General features: G+C 36.2%; 1 protein-coding gene across 1 annotated transcript; it reads left to right on the forward strand.

The window, feature by feature from the left end:
- The first annotated feature begins 1,239 nt into the window (after nucleotides 1-1,239).
- LOC139325001 (vomeronasal type-2 receptor 26-like) lies at nucleotides 1,240-6,658 on the forward strand. Its single transcript, XM_070954789.1, has 4 exons — nucleotides 1,240-2,067; nucleotides 3,612-3,839; nucleotides 4,270-4,396; nucleotides 5,763-6,658. The coding sequence occupies exons 1-4, from the start codon at nucleotides 1,252-1,254 to the stop codon at nucleotides 6,656-6,658; spliced, it is 2,067 nt and encodes a 688-aa protein (XP_070810890.1). The 5' UTR covers nucleotides 1,240-1,251.
- The last annotated feature ends 8,543 nt before the right edge of the window (nucleotides 6,659-15,201 follow it).

Genomic DNA, 15,201 nt, shown 5'->3' on the forward strand with positions numbered 1-15,201 from the left:
ACAGATAAGATAGAGATAATGCTAAAATCAGATAGAGACATAGGAAACTGATGGCAGAATTTTTTTGTCTAGTGTCATATATTTCTCCTCACCACGTTTTAACTTGATTACTGATGACTGAACCACTAGCTCCTCTGGAAGTTGGTTATGGTTCCAGTACTCTTTCTGGAAATAATAAAATTAGTTCTGAAGTTCCCTCCTATCACTGTGAGTTTATGCCCCCATGTTCTTATGTTGTAAATAATACTGAGAATACTGCCTTCTAGAACCTTATTCACACTCTCTAATTCATTTAAAGGTTTCAGTCATGGACCTCATTTCCTTCTTCCCTCTACGATGAATATATTTGCTTCCTCTAATATTTCCCGATACATTTTCTCTCTGCTCTTGTACCACTTTTGTTGCCCATCTCTGGACTCACTTAATCTTATTGATACATTTTTTAAAAAGTGAGGTCTCCAGAATTGAACACAGTAATTCAAATGCGTTCTAACTAAATGCTACTTTAGCTCAAAGTTAAGTAGTCACAACTAGGTCAGTGTTTCCTAGTTGATACAATCTAGGGTTATTTTTTAATAAGCAAATTGCAGGTGTCCAGAAGAAACAATAAGCACTAATTTATATTTTTATGTATGTATAATATATATGTATACATTAAAACAGCTGTCAAATTCTGAAACAGAAATATATTGACAGATTCTAACTCTTGCTGAAGGTTCATCACTCAAAATTACCAGCAGACTTTGGCTCTGGCATTTGCTGTAAAGGAGATCAATGAAGATTCTGGGATTTTACCCAATGTTAGTCTTGGTTTCCATATCGCTACTCACTATTCTTTGGCAATCACAACTTACCATTTGGCAATGGAATTTTTATCTACAAAGGATAAATTTATACCCAACTACAAATGCAATGACCAGACCAGCACAGTAGCTTTCATTGGAGGACCCCATATTAGCACCTGTCTGAACATGGCAATCATCTATGCAACTACAAATTTCCCCAGGTGAGACAAAAAGGACTGTCCCTTTTTGCTTGATGAGCAATATTGCAGATATCATATAAAACTAATTTTTAAGCACCTTATTTTTGTATCCCATTCAAACCCAGAAATTGGATTCAATAAATACACATGCATTGGTTTTTATTATCATTTTAATTTTGCAAGAGATCCTTCATTCCTATGTTCTTCTGACTTTCTCCATTTAGATCTCATATGGATCAGCTCCATTGATAAATACTGAAACAGCAATGTTTGTCAAATGGATGTTCCCAGATGAAACCCACCAATATAAAGCAATACTTCACTTATTGTTGCATTTTGGATGGACCTGGGTTGGGTTAGTTTCACAGTTTGAGTTAGAAACAGACAGGGTCATTCAGAAGAGACTTTCCAGGTTTTCAGAGAGAGGAATCTGCTTTGACTTTATAGAATGTCTTCCCCAGATGAGGTATGGTAATGCAGTTGATGAGTGGATAGAAAATGCAGGTAAAATATTCAAAGTGATCATGGAGAGTACAGCTATTGCAGTTCTCTTAACTGCTGAAATTGCAGGCTTGGTGCCTTTGAGACTAATGATGTCTTTTTTCAACTGTGATAATATTCCAAAAGAGACAACGGCCAAAGTTTGGATCATGACAGCCCAGATGCAATTCACATCCATTCTAATGCAAAGACAGTTGCCCATTTATTTTCTCCATGGTGCACTTTCTTTTGCCATTCACTCAAAGGAGCTGAATGGATTCCAACAATTTATGCAGAAGAGAAACCCAAACTTGGAAAAAGATGATGGGTTTATTAGGGATTTCTGGAAAGATGCATTTGAATGCTCCTTCTCCAGTGATATTAGAGATGAGAATGCTGAAAGGATCTGCACTGGAGAAGAGAAGCTTGAGACTCTTCCTAATTCTGTCTTTGACACCACCATGAATGCACATAGTTACAGTGTCTACAATGCCGTCTATGCTGTGGCACATGCTCTGAAGGCCATGCTCTCTTCCAAACTCCAACGGGGTCGAAAACTGAATGAGAGGAGATGGAAGCTCTTCCTCCAAGCACCGTGGCAAGTAATGTTGTGTAATGAAAAATTTGGGGAAAAACAGTTATAAGAATAGGAAAATAGTTTTTTTTTTTGGTTTGTCATGTTTTGTTTTAACAATTAAAATGCTTTACAGATAGTTTTGAAACCTATATGGAAGTACTTGATATTTTCATATGAAAGAAAATAAAAAAATAGATATTAATCTAATGCTTAAATATAGAGACCAAAATAGAAAACTATTTTGCTACTGAAGAGTGTTATTATTTCTCACCACCTTAATTTTGGAGGTAGTAAGATTCCCAAAGGTCTTTTTTCAAAAGGCAACTGAACTTTCTTTGTTTTTTCTTGAAAGTTTTTTGCTTCAATTCAGAAGCGAAGAAGCTTCTTGGATGAGAAGCAAAACATCTTTAAGGAAGAACAAAGAAAGTACAGTTGCCTTTTGAGAAAAAAAGATCTTTCAGCAGGGGTGAAATGTAAAATTTGTTACTACCGGTTCTGTTGGCGTGGCTTGGTGGTGGTGGGGTAATGTGACTGGGTGGGCGTGGCCAACTTTTTTTTTTTAACTTTTCAAAGCATTTTTTCTGCAAATGCAAAAAAAAATGCTTTGAAAAGCCTCTGCCGATCCCAGCTGTGTTGCCTGATTGTCAGAGCCTTTTCAAAGCATTTTTTAAACCACCTCTTCCCTGGAAGAGATTGCAGAAAAAAATGCTTTGAAAAGCCTCTGAGATCCCAGCTGAGCTGCTCGATCATCAGAGGCTTTTTTTTTTTTAACTTTTAAAAGCATTTTTTCGGTGGAAGAAGTTGTAGAAAAAATGCTTTTAAAAGTAAAAAAAAAAAAAAGCCTCTGATGATCATGCGGCTCAGCTGGGCAAGGGGTGTGTGTGTGTGTAGGGATTTTTGCTACAGGTTCTCCGAACCACCCACCACCATCGCTACCAGATCAGGTGATCCGGTCCAAACAGGGAGCATTTCATCCCTGTCTTTCAGACACAATTGCTTGGATGACTGAGAATCTCCATAGACAATAAGATTCAAAGGGAATTATAATAATAAAAAATGACAAGAAATCTTATGAAAATCAGAATAGTATTACCTCAAGTGAATAGAAAAGTTGTCAATGAATCACATGAAGAAAATTTCAAGTTTAGTTTGTTTTATTATTTTTTTTCAAAAGTAACACCTGGAATCACCCCTGTATGGAATTAAAAGCCATCTTGTCCTAAAATTGTCTATCTCAGTGAATCGTATCTTGCCTATTCTTTATGGCAGAAAACTGAATTCACAATTTCTGAAATCCTCAATCAAAGCAAAGTGATTTCTCAGATCCACTCCTTTCTTGATTTTCTGTTGGAATTCTCATCTGACAGTTTTTCGGATGAGAAAACTTATCTGAAGTTGAGTTTTAATAAAAAATATTTTTCCAGAGGTTGAAATTGTGTGGAGTGATGCAAAATTGAACAACATTAAGCCTAGGCCAAATTGAAACAAACAAATTGAAATTTTCATATCCACTTCAAAGAGTCCTGACAACTTTCCTGTTTCTTTCCTGTTTTTTTCTTCTTCCGTTAGCTCCACCATTTTTTGCAACAAGTCTCCTTTAACAACAGTGCTGGAGAACAGGTTTCTTTTGGCCCCAATGGGGAATTAGAAACTGGATTTGATATTCTCAATTGGGCCACATTTCCAAACAAGTCCTTTCTGAAAGTCCAAATTGGAAAGATCGACCCTCAGGCTCCCCCAGAAAAGCTACTCACCATTTCTGCCAAGGAAGCAGTTTGGCCTCTCATGTTTAACCAGGTATGTCTCATTTTTTCATGGCCTAATAATTTTGCTATGTTAAACTATCCATTTTACAGCACTCCCTTTTTTTTTAATCAAGCCTGTTCAAAGACCATAATATAGATATTTGATTTGATTTGACACCACAACAAATTGGGACCTCAAGGAGGGCATACTCAGAGTGATCCAGATTTAAAGATTTTCCCAAATCAGCTTCTGGTACATTGCCCCAAACTGATCTTTAGAATACAATTATTGGGAATGATTAATCAATCGGTTAATGTAATATGTTTGAAATAAGCAGTTAAAGATACAGTAGGGAGTTTACATCAGGGAGAAAACTGCAAATTGCCACATGGATGTTTGGATTAAATAGGAAGAGTTTGTGTGTAAAAGGACAATCACAAAAAATAAATTCTGTTTAAATTCTGGTTTTATTTGTGAGCAGGCATTACCTCTTTCCATCTGTAACAAGGAATGTCCTCTTGGCCATAGCAAGATAAAAGTGGAAGGAAAATTATCCTGCTGCTATGACTGTAAACCATGTCCAGAAGGGAAGATAGCTGACCAATTGGGTAAGCAAAGAAGTCCTAGAGTTATGACTACAATTGATCTCAAAACATCTGTTGCTAAATGAGATGTTTGCTAAGTGAGTTTTGCCCTATTTTAAAACCTCTCTTGCCACAGCTGTTAAGTGAATCACTGCAGTTGTTAAGTTAGTAACCAGTTGTTAAGTGAACCTGGATTGACTTTGCTTGCCAGGATCACAAAGTGATCACATGATCCCAGGACACTGTAAATATAAAAAAACAAGTTAGTTCTGAATTTTGACATGTGATTATGGGGCTGCTGCAATGATCGTAAGTGTGAAAAACGGTCATAAGTCACTTTTTTTTAGAGCCATTGTAATGTCCAACAGTTACTTAATGAACTGCTCTAAGTCATATGTTAAATGTATCAATGATACAATAAACATAAATGGGGGCTGAGCTTTACAACATATTGACACCAATGAAACGTTTAAAATTCTTTCCATACTTCAATGAACTACTTAATGATAAAACCAATCACTTTGTTCTGACTTGGAATATCAGTAGAAATCTCAGATTTGAATTATCCCCTGTTACATTTTACTCAAAAATTAAAAATAGTTTTTTCCAGAAACCTTTGTTCCTTATTATTGGAAATAGAGGTAATTTTGCATTGGTAGTTTTTTTTCAAAGTTTTCTATTTACTTTTACCTTCTGTTCTACTCAGATTATTCATTAATTGATTGACTTCTGGAATTTATATGGTTGCCTATTTCATATAATAAACCTCTGTGGCTTACCACAATATTTAGAAACACAATAATTTAAAAAACCACTCTTGCTACCAGGTATCAGACAAATCAGACTCCTGAGTCCACCCCCATTGTAGTCTAATACTTTAGGGGTACAATATGGTTTTCCAAACCTCCTATGAGGATAAAAGGTTAGGGATAATTTAGATGGAAAAGTATTGGAAAAGGCTGGATACTACAGACCAGATACCACTCTGAACTCTAAGATGACAACACTTAACACAAAAGATCTGAAGCATACATACCTATCAGACTTATTGAGAAAGCCAGATACCACTGAAGAAAGGTGATCTCACCTATAAATTGGCCCAGTGACATCCAGGGATTTAATTGTGATAATCAGAAAATTGAATTGTATAGAGTAAGCAACTAGGAGCCAGTATAGCTCAAGCAGAGGAATAGAACTAGGTGAGTTAAGCGCATGTCCACTGCATTGCAAACCATTTATGCTTTTGAAATGGTCTTCAAGGGCAGCACCATATAAAGGGCATACCAGTAATCAAATTGGGATCTCATTAAATCTACAGAATGCTGTAAAATTGGAGCACCCTGAAAATGAAATGATGAGATAATGTTTCTATGAATGGTTTCTTTTTCAGACTTGGATGACTGTTTCCCTTGTCCAGAAGATCAACATCCAAACAAGGATAAGAATAGTTGCCTTCCAAAACATATAATTTATTTAACTTATCAAGAACCTTTGGGGATTTCTTTGGCGGTGATTGCAGTCTCCTTTTCTGTCATCTCAGCTGTGGTGCTCGGGATATTCATTAAACATCAGGACACACCTATTGTGAAAGCCAATAATAGGAACCTCACTTATAGCCTTCTTGCTGCTCTCCTGCACTCTTTCCTTTGCAGTTTGCTCTTCATTGGACAACCTGATCAAGTCAAATGTCTCTTGAGACAAACTGCTTTTGGCATCATCTTCTCTGTAGCTCTTTCTTGTATATTTGGGAAAACAATCATAGTGGTCCTTGCTTTCATGGCCACCAAGCCTGGATCCAAAATGAGAAAATGGGTGGGGAATAGGCTGGCTATCTCTATTGTCCTATCTTGCTCCCTGACACAATTCTGCATTTGTGTAGTGTGGCTCACAATTTTTCCTCCCTTCCCAGATTCAGACATGCACTCCATGGCTGAAGAAATTATTTTACAATGTAATGAAGGTTCAACCATTATGTTTTATACAGTGCTTGGCTTTCTGGCGTTCTTGACTGCTGTCAGTTTCACTGTGGCCTTCCTAGCCAGGAATTTGCCTGACACCTTTAATGAAGCCAAATTTATCACCTTCAGCATGTTGGTTTTCTGCAGTGTCTGGGTATTGTTTGTTCCCACCTATTTGAGTACCAAGGGAAAATACATGGTGGCTGTGGAGATCTTCTCCATTTTGGCTTCAGCTGCTGGATTACTGGGATGCATATTTTCCCCCAAATGCTTTATCATTGTTCTGAGACCTAATCTGAATAAGAAGGAGCAACTAATGAAAAAATGAAACTGATTTTAACACCATATCCCTTGAATGAAACCTGATTGGTTGCTTTTAGTATATAGAGATTTTTTCCCCAAATTTGAGGTTCCGCCTTTTTCCGTCCATCACCACATCAATAGGACATACAAAGCAATAATTCTGAAAAGTTCACTTCAGAACCTAGAATATTCCGTTAATCTTTTTTTAATGTTAGATAATGATTCTGAGCCCTGTCATGATATACCCAATGGCAATATGATATCAAAGGGACTGTCCCTTCCCTCCAAGTGCCTATTTGCATAGGACTAAAGGATTGTTATGTGTTATTTGAAATAAAGGTGTTTGTGTGTGTGTGTGTGTGTGTGTGTGTGTGTGTGTAGGAGACAGACACAGAGAGAAAGATGTGGGTAGGCATACTTTTCATACATCAACTATTGAGTTAAAAACTATGTGAAAAATTGCATGTCTTTAAAAAGATGTCATTATCCATATAAGATTAGGGATAGAAAAAATAAGGATACAGAAATACAGAATTACTAACCAATGTCATGTTTAATAAAACTACTTCAGGAGCTACATGGATTATGTCTAATTAAACTGGTTGCAATTCAAGTGCCTGGATGTTCTGGAGACCTCACTTTTTAAAAAATGTATCAATAAGATTAAGTGAGTCCAGAGATGGGCAACAAAAGTGGTACAAGAGCAGAGAGAAAATGTATCGGGAAATATTAGAGGAAGCAAATATATTCATCGTAGAGGGAAGAAGGAAATGAGGTCCATGACTGAAACCTTTAAATGAATTAGAGAGTGTGAATAAGGTTCTAGAAGGCAGTATTCTCAGTATTAATTACAACATAAGAACATGGGGGCATAAACTCACAGTGATAGGAGGGAACTTCAGAACTAATTTTATTATTTCCAGAAAGAGTACTGGAACCATAACCAACTTCCAGAGGAGCTAGTGGTTCAGTCATCAGTAATCAAGTTAAAATGTGGTGAGGAGAAATATATGACACTAGACAAAAAAATTCTGCCATCAGTTTCCTATGTCTCTATCTGATTTTAGCATTATCTCTATCTTATCTGTATTTTCTGAGAGAATTAACCCAGTTCTCTTTTTACACCCTAGATATATAATAGCCTAAAATATGCCCTAGAAGGTTTCTATTTTATATCTGGATGAAATGAAAGGCAAAAAAGCTCAAGATTAACAAGAGAGCTTCTGCAATATTTAGATCAGTGAAAATTTTTTACTTTCAACAAAGGAATTTGTTGAATGAAGGAAGTTTCCTGAAGAGAATGAAATTCATATATTTTATGGTTAAAATAATAATATTCATCTCAATTTCAACATCAGTATTAGGGTAGGTCTAGAATTAAAAAAGGAATAAATACGGTCACTGGAACAAGTCATAACAACTGACTAGCAACCAATACCTTTAAGCATAAAAATGAAAGAAAATGCATCTTTTAGGTGGCAATGTGGGGGAAGAGAAAATGCATTATAAGGAGGAGGAGAAGTAGGAGGATACTTACAGGTACTGATCAAGGACTTCGGAAGAAGGAAGGCTTTGAAAAGTGATCTCATTTGTAAGAAAGAACACTTGAAAAATAATACCAGCAATGATTAAATCTCCAGACTGATAATATTTATGAACAATTGGAAAAGGACTACTAAGTTTGCAGGTGTAGGGAGGAGAAATGCTCATCATGGTTGGGGGAAAAAGTAAAATTAATGTTCTGAATATAACAAATTCTTTGTAATATGTAGTCATTGTAGACATCAAACAGTAGCTCCTTTGTTACCATTCAGCTGGGGGCCACTCATTAACTGTATCTAAAGTTAAGATAATGAACTTTATCTAAAGTTAACAGAATAATAGAGATGGAAGGGACTTTGGAGATCTTCTAATGAAATATCTCAGATGAAACACAAATCCTTTTTCTCCCTTCATGCAGATCTGTATTTCTAAGGAGATATTAATATAATGCAATGTCTTAATCCAATGTCTAGTTTTTACAGTATTTGCTGGAGTTCCCTTAAGGTTTGGAGAAGAAGGGACAATAACTATCCTTAATTACTAATCAGTATCATTCTGTGCCCTGGTGCTTTGAGAAATATCAGAAAGAAATATGTTTATTATATCTGAATAGACACTGCTGCACTGCTATGAACCTTGGAAGATGTGAAATAAAAATGGAGGAATGAGAGTTCATGTACACAAAGGAAAACAAAACACAACTATAGAATAAAGTATGGAAATAGATACTTTGCTGAATACAACAATTTGTTTTTTCTAAAAAAAAAAAAACAATCTTAAATTGTTCTGATTTTAAAGCTTCATTTTGTTGATGAAATTGTCCAGCACGCAGAAGTGCCCCTCTGAAGGAGATGGGAAGTAAAGAAGTATGGAAGTAATAAACAGACAAACAAACAGTCAAACAAACAAATAAAAAAACAAACATATATATGGGATCTACCCTGAAAACCTGTACTATAATAATTATTCGCGCTCTGGAAAGACATCATTTTGGAATGTGGAAGGTGGAGTCCATTAGAAATGAGACTCTGAAATGAGAATTGAGCCTGTTCTGGTGGACATATGGTTCCCAAAAGATCAGATGAGCATTTTCAGAGTGCTCCTTCTGTTGTTCTCAAGATCCTGGAGCAATCAGGAGAATGTTTGAGAACATCCAAATATCAAAATAACTTTTCTTCTTTTTCTTTTTCTTTTTCTTTTTCTTTTTCTTTTTCTTTTTCTTTTTCTTTTTCTTTTTCTTTTCTTTTTCTCTAATTGTTTGATGTGTTTTCAATATAGAGCCTGGGACTCACATCATTACAAGAGGAAAGGGTTAACCACAAGTCTTTTTCAGTTTTGTGAAAATATAGACATTGTATCACTCCAGTAAACAGCTGCCCCAAGAGCTTGAAAGAAGGTAGTAAAAGCTGAAGTGATTATATTAGTCAATGAGTTAAGATGTATTTAGGCTTTCCAAAAAGAGCAGGAATCTAATCTAATCTAATCTAATCTAATCTAATCTAATCTAATCTAATCTAATCTAATTATCTAAATCTTCGATCACCATTGAGCTTGGTTAGGGTGCTAGTTTGATGATCAGCAAGCTCACATTCAAGATCAGGTTACTGCCGCATGTTGCAGAGGAGATGGGCTCTCATCATTTCTCAACAGTTTGAAAGTAGATGGCCATGAATAGATAGATGAGTACCATTTCAGTGGGAAATCTATTGAGGACTTGAAAGGGGCCCCCAACTGAGTGTTCCCCAGACAATGGCGATATCGCCGGCTGATCCTTTCACCATGGAAGCACTATGGGGGGAAAAAAACTATCTATATGTTGTGATCATCAAGAAAGGAAAGTTTATGGAGAATAAAATTTCCTGGACATTGAAACCACCCTTCAGCCACAAGGTTTGTCTGTATTTTTTTTCTAGCTTCCTGACTTGTCTGCCTTTCAAGAGAATCTTTGTGCAAAGCAAAAGAGATATACCACTTTATTTTCCACGGTGTCATAAAGCAAGAATAAATTATGCACCAAAAATCAAAATCATTGTCCAACATATCATAAATCAAATTTACCAAAGTTTCCAGTATTTGCAGAATGATGTCATGACATACCCAATGGCCATATGATATCATAGGGATTGTTCCTTCCCTCCAAGTATCTATTTGTATAGGACTGAAGGATTGTTGTGTCTTCTTTCAAAAAATGTGTGTGTGTGTGAGAGAGAGAGACAGACAGAGAGAGAGAGAGAGACAAAGACAGAGAAAGAGACAGAGAGAGAGAGAGAGAGAGAGAGAGAGATGTGAGGTAAGCATACAACTATTGAGGTAAAAATTACATGAATAGTTGCATGTCCTTAATAAGGTATCATTGTCCATTTGGATTAGGGTAAAAAGAGAAGAAATAAGGATACAGAAATACAGAATTGCTAAACAATTTCATGTTTTTAATTAATATAACAGAACTACTTCAACAGCTACCGTATTTTTTGCAGTATAAGATGCACCAGAGTATAAAACACATCATGATTTTGAAGAGGTAAACAAGAAAAAAAAAAGTTTTTGCTCTCCTCGGCCCCAGGAGCACTCTGCAGGCCTCCCAGACCTTCTGTGCATCCCATTTTTTCACAAAAATGGGGCCTGTGGAGGCTTTGGGAGGCCTGCAGAGCGCTCCTGGGGGCTGGGGAGGGCAAAAAGGCCTGTTTTTACAAAAAACTGACCCGTTTTTAACCTCCCAAAACTCCATGTCGTGTTTGTGCCCTTCCCAGCCCGCATGAGCACTCTGCAGGTCTCCCAAACCCTCTGCAGGCCCCATTTTTTGGGGAAAAAATGGGCCTTTTTTGGCCAAAATGAGACATGCTGGGCAGGGTTTCGGGAGACCAAAATTGGCTGTATTCAGTGTATAAAATGCACCAATATTTCCACCCTCTTTTAGGGGGGGGGGGGGGAGTGTGTCTTATACTCCGAAAAGTATGGTACATGGATTATGTCTAATACAATAGTTGTAATTCAAGTTGTATGTCACCCTTCAAGCTAAGCAGGGCACAGAATATGGTAACTATGGACCCCCCTTTTCTAATTATGTCTGCCTTGCCTATAAGATCTGGAGGAATTTGCTTCTTGTGTGCACCTTTTCTTAGGGAATGTATTAACCAGGATGCAAAGGATAGGCTTTTTCAAATATTTTCTTCCATGTATGGAACAACATTGCCTGGAGATTTTATGGCCCCAACCCTTTTGGAATTCAGGAAAGCCATGAATTCTTGGCTGTTCCCATAGACCTTTGAAGTTCGGATGCTGTTTCCTCTTGTAATACTATCTGATTAATATAAGAAATGGTTCTTGGGATATATTTTTTTCAATAGTAACAATAACTATTTTATTAGTTTGTCAAACATGTACAAGATAGCAGGTAGGGAACCGGAAGCTGATGTCGCAGTGATACGAGCAAGAATTTCTGGAGCTCCAGAAATTCCGCCAAATCCCCCCATTGGACCCCAGACCCCACAGTCTTTTTTTTTTTTTTTTATTGCAAAAGTTTTACAATTACATTTTCACCCCTTTTTTTCACCCCCCCACCTCCCTCCCCAAACTTCCCGTCCTCCCTAACCCTCCCTAATCCTCCCCCCCCAGACTTCCCTATTATGTACTCATAACTAATAACACTGATATATAAACCTGAACCCATCCCTCCCCCTATATAATTTTTCCTCTTTTTCTCTTTACATTAAGATATTTCTAATACATTATTTTCAAATAAAAGCTATTTGATACTTTCTAGTTTGGTATTTGTTCTGAACATATTCTATCCACCTTTTCCATTCCCATTCATAAGTCTCTTGTGAACAATCCTTTAAGTATGCTGAAATCTTCGCCATCTCTGCAAAACTAGCCATCTTCAAAGTCCATTCCTCGATAGTAGGCAAAGCTTCATTCTTCCAATATTTACCTATCAACAATCTTGCTGCAGTTATCATATACAATATTAGTTTTATTTCACCCCGTGTAAAACCCTTAACTATACCCAATAAAAACAATTGTGGAGAGAATTGAATTTTTTTCTTCAAAACATTCTGCATAACCCACCATATTTTTATCCAAAAAGCCTTAACTTTCCTACAGGTCCACCAAACATGATAATACGTAGCATCCAAACATTCGCATCTCCAACATTTTGGCTGAACATTAGGGTACATACATGACAACTTTTTAGGATCTAAATGCCATCTATAAAACATTTTATAAAAGTTTTCCCTCAGGTTCTGCGACTGTGTAAATTTAACATTCTGAACCCAAATTTTTTCCCATGTTTCCAACATCACTGGTTCTTCAAAATTTTGTGCCCACTTAATCATACAATCTTTAACTAATTCAGTTTCTGAATCCCTTTCTAGCAAAACATTATAAAGCCTTTTAATATGCATTGGACCTTTCTCTCTTATATGTCTAACCAATTCTTCCTCATGCAACATAATACCAATTTTTTGGTCCTCTTTCCATCTCAATTGTAGTTGATTATATTGTAACCAAGTTAAATTAATTCCTTCATCCAACAGTGTCTGCAATGTCTTCAGCTGCTTACGATCTTGTGTCATATTTTTAACTATCATTTTAGTCTTTTTTGAATTCAGTCTGAAACCTGAAACTCTACCATAGTCTTGTATAATGTCGTTCATCAAGATTATTGATTCCATTGGTTGTGATAGGGTAACCACCAGATCATCTGCAAATGCCTTTATTCTATAGTCCTCTTGCCTTATCATTATACCTTTCAAAATTTTAGAGTCCCGTATTGTATTTAGCAAGACTTCCAATGTTAAAATAAATAAAAGTGGGGACAACGGACATCCCTGTCTTGTTCCTTTTTCAATTTTAAACTCAGTCGTCAGACTTCCATTAATAATAATCTGTGCTTTTTGCTCTTGATAAATTGCTGAAATCGCCTGTATAAATTGGTCCCCAAAGCCCATCTTTTTTAAAGTCTTTAGTAGAAAATTCCAATCCACTCTATCAAAGGCCTTCTCTGCATCCAGAAAAACCAGCACTGCAGGGATCTGTTTATTCTTATCAAGATATTCCAATAAGTCTATTACTTGCCTTACATTGTCCTTCATATATCTGCCCTCAATAAATCCCGCTTGGTCCTCATGAATCACCTTTTGAATTACTGGCATCAACCTGTTGGCTAATACCTTCGCATAAATTTTATAGTCTGTGTTCAAAAGAGATATTGGTCTGTAATTCTCTGGTTTTTTAGGACCAACTTGTTCTTTTGGTATCAAAGATATATAAGCAGTTGTCCAAGATGGGGGTATTTTACCCCCTTGTTGAATATTGCAAAATAAATCTCTAAGTTGTCCCACCATTTCAGCTTGTAAAGTTTTATAATACACTGCAGTCAAACCATCCGTGCCAGGAGCTTTGGCTGTTTTTAACTGTTTAATTGCTGCTGTTATCTCCTCCTCTGTTATAGGATAATTCATTCTTTCCTTTTGTTGATCAGTAATTTTTGTAACTCTCTTATCATTTAAATATTTTTCTATAAGTCCATTCTGCACCTCTTCTTTGGCATATAGTTTAGTATAATAGTCCACAAAAGCTTCTTTAATTAAATTTTGTTGAAAAATTTCTTTCCCTCCAATATCAATACTATCAATAGTCCGTGTACTTTGTTTTTTCCTCAATGTATAAGCCAACCATCTGCCCGGTTTGTTAGCGTTGCAAAATGTATTATGCTTCGCGTATTGTAGGCTTGTTGCAACTTGTTCCGCCATAAGCATTTGAAATTGGTCTTTCAAAAGTTTTATAGCACTTCGTATTCTTTCATCTGTTGGATTTTTAATAAGTAACTGTTCTTTATTCTTTATTTCCATTTCCAACTCAGATCTTTTCTTTTGTCGGAACAGTCTATGTTTAGAATTCATGTAGATAAGTACCCCTCTCATATAAGCTTTACTTGCGTCCCAAACAATTTCAATTGGGGTACCTTTATTCAAATTTATTTCAAAAAATTCTTTCAAATGCTTTTTAAGTTCTATTGTATTTTTTTCATATCTAAACAAGTTCTCATTTAATCTCCAAGAACGTCTCTCAACCTTGTCCATCTCAATTTCTATCCATACAGGGCTATGGTCAGTCAAAGTTCTTGGAAAAATCTTTGTTCTTTTTGTTTTAACCCCACAGACCCCACAGTCTTGTTTTGACTTGGTAGTGGAAGGCACATCCTGTCGATCCCAGGGACACTGCAAAGTCCCTGGTCGATCCAGGAAAGCCCTTTTTCCAGCGACAGGGCAGCAGCCATTAAGCTGCTGAGGCTGTGACAGTTTCAGGAAGGAGGAAAGAGGAATGACAGGAACAGATCGGTGAGAGACTTTTTACTTTTTCTTAAACAATACAAAGAGCACCCTAAGTGATAAATGATACGGAGATTGAGAGCAAATGATGAGAAGTGGCGAACTTTAAGTGGGATTAATTTTTTTTACCCAAATATATAACTTAAAAAACTTGGAAATTGCTTTACTTTTATTACTGATTTAAACTGGACCGGTCTGAAGAAGAAAAGAGAACATGGAACTGTTTAAAATTTGTCTTTTTTTAGATTGATATTGATTGGACTATCTGGACTGGAACCTTTCATTTTTAGGCAATTTTTGATTAATTTTAAATGAAAAGAATTTTTAAAACAACAGGAGAGACAGGAGAGTGTGTATTGCTAACATTTGCTGCCATCTGCTGGAGAGGAAACTTTGTTTCTATGTTTAAGTAGCAGAAAAAAGAGACTTGTAGCTATAATAAACAAAGAGCCTCTGGACTGAGTGATAAGAGTGGAGAGCAACTGAAGTTGTTTACAAAGGTGCTCTTGTTAGATTCAATTGAAGAAGGAGCCGGAAAATATACTAGAAGGCTTTTGATCTCTTTTGAGCAGCCATTTCTTTTCTCTTTTTTTGTTGTTTGTGGTTTGAATAAAGGAAAAAATCACTCTCTGTATGCTCTCTGGATTTAAAGGAGTTTGAAGGATTACTTATATTTTTTTCTTTCTTTTTC

Source organism: Pituophis catenifer, unplaced genomic scaffold (genome assembly GCF_029215685.1).
Source record: "Pituophis catenifer annectens isolate HBS135680 unplaced genomic scaffold, rPitCat1.0.hap2 SCAF_15, whole genome shotgun sequence".
Taxonomy (NCBI): domain Eukaryota; kingdom Metazoa; phylum Chordata; class Lepidosauria; order Squamata; family Colubridae; genus Pituophis; species Pituophis catenifer.

Bases quoted from the DNA above. Each gene is read 5' to 3' on its own strand.
- LOC139325001 (XM_070954789.1), top strand. From the start codon at position 1,252: ATGTTTGTCAAATGGATGTTCCCAGATGAAACCCACCAATATAAAGCA. The intron at 3,840-4,269 runs GTATGTCTCATT...ATTTGTGAGCAG, and splicing joins GGCCTCTCATGTTTAACCAG to GCATTACCTCTTTCCATCTG. The intron at 4,397-5,762 runs GTAAGCAAAGAA...TTTCTTTTTCAG, and splicing joins GAAGATAGCTGACCAATTGG to ACTTGGATGACTGTTTCCCT.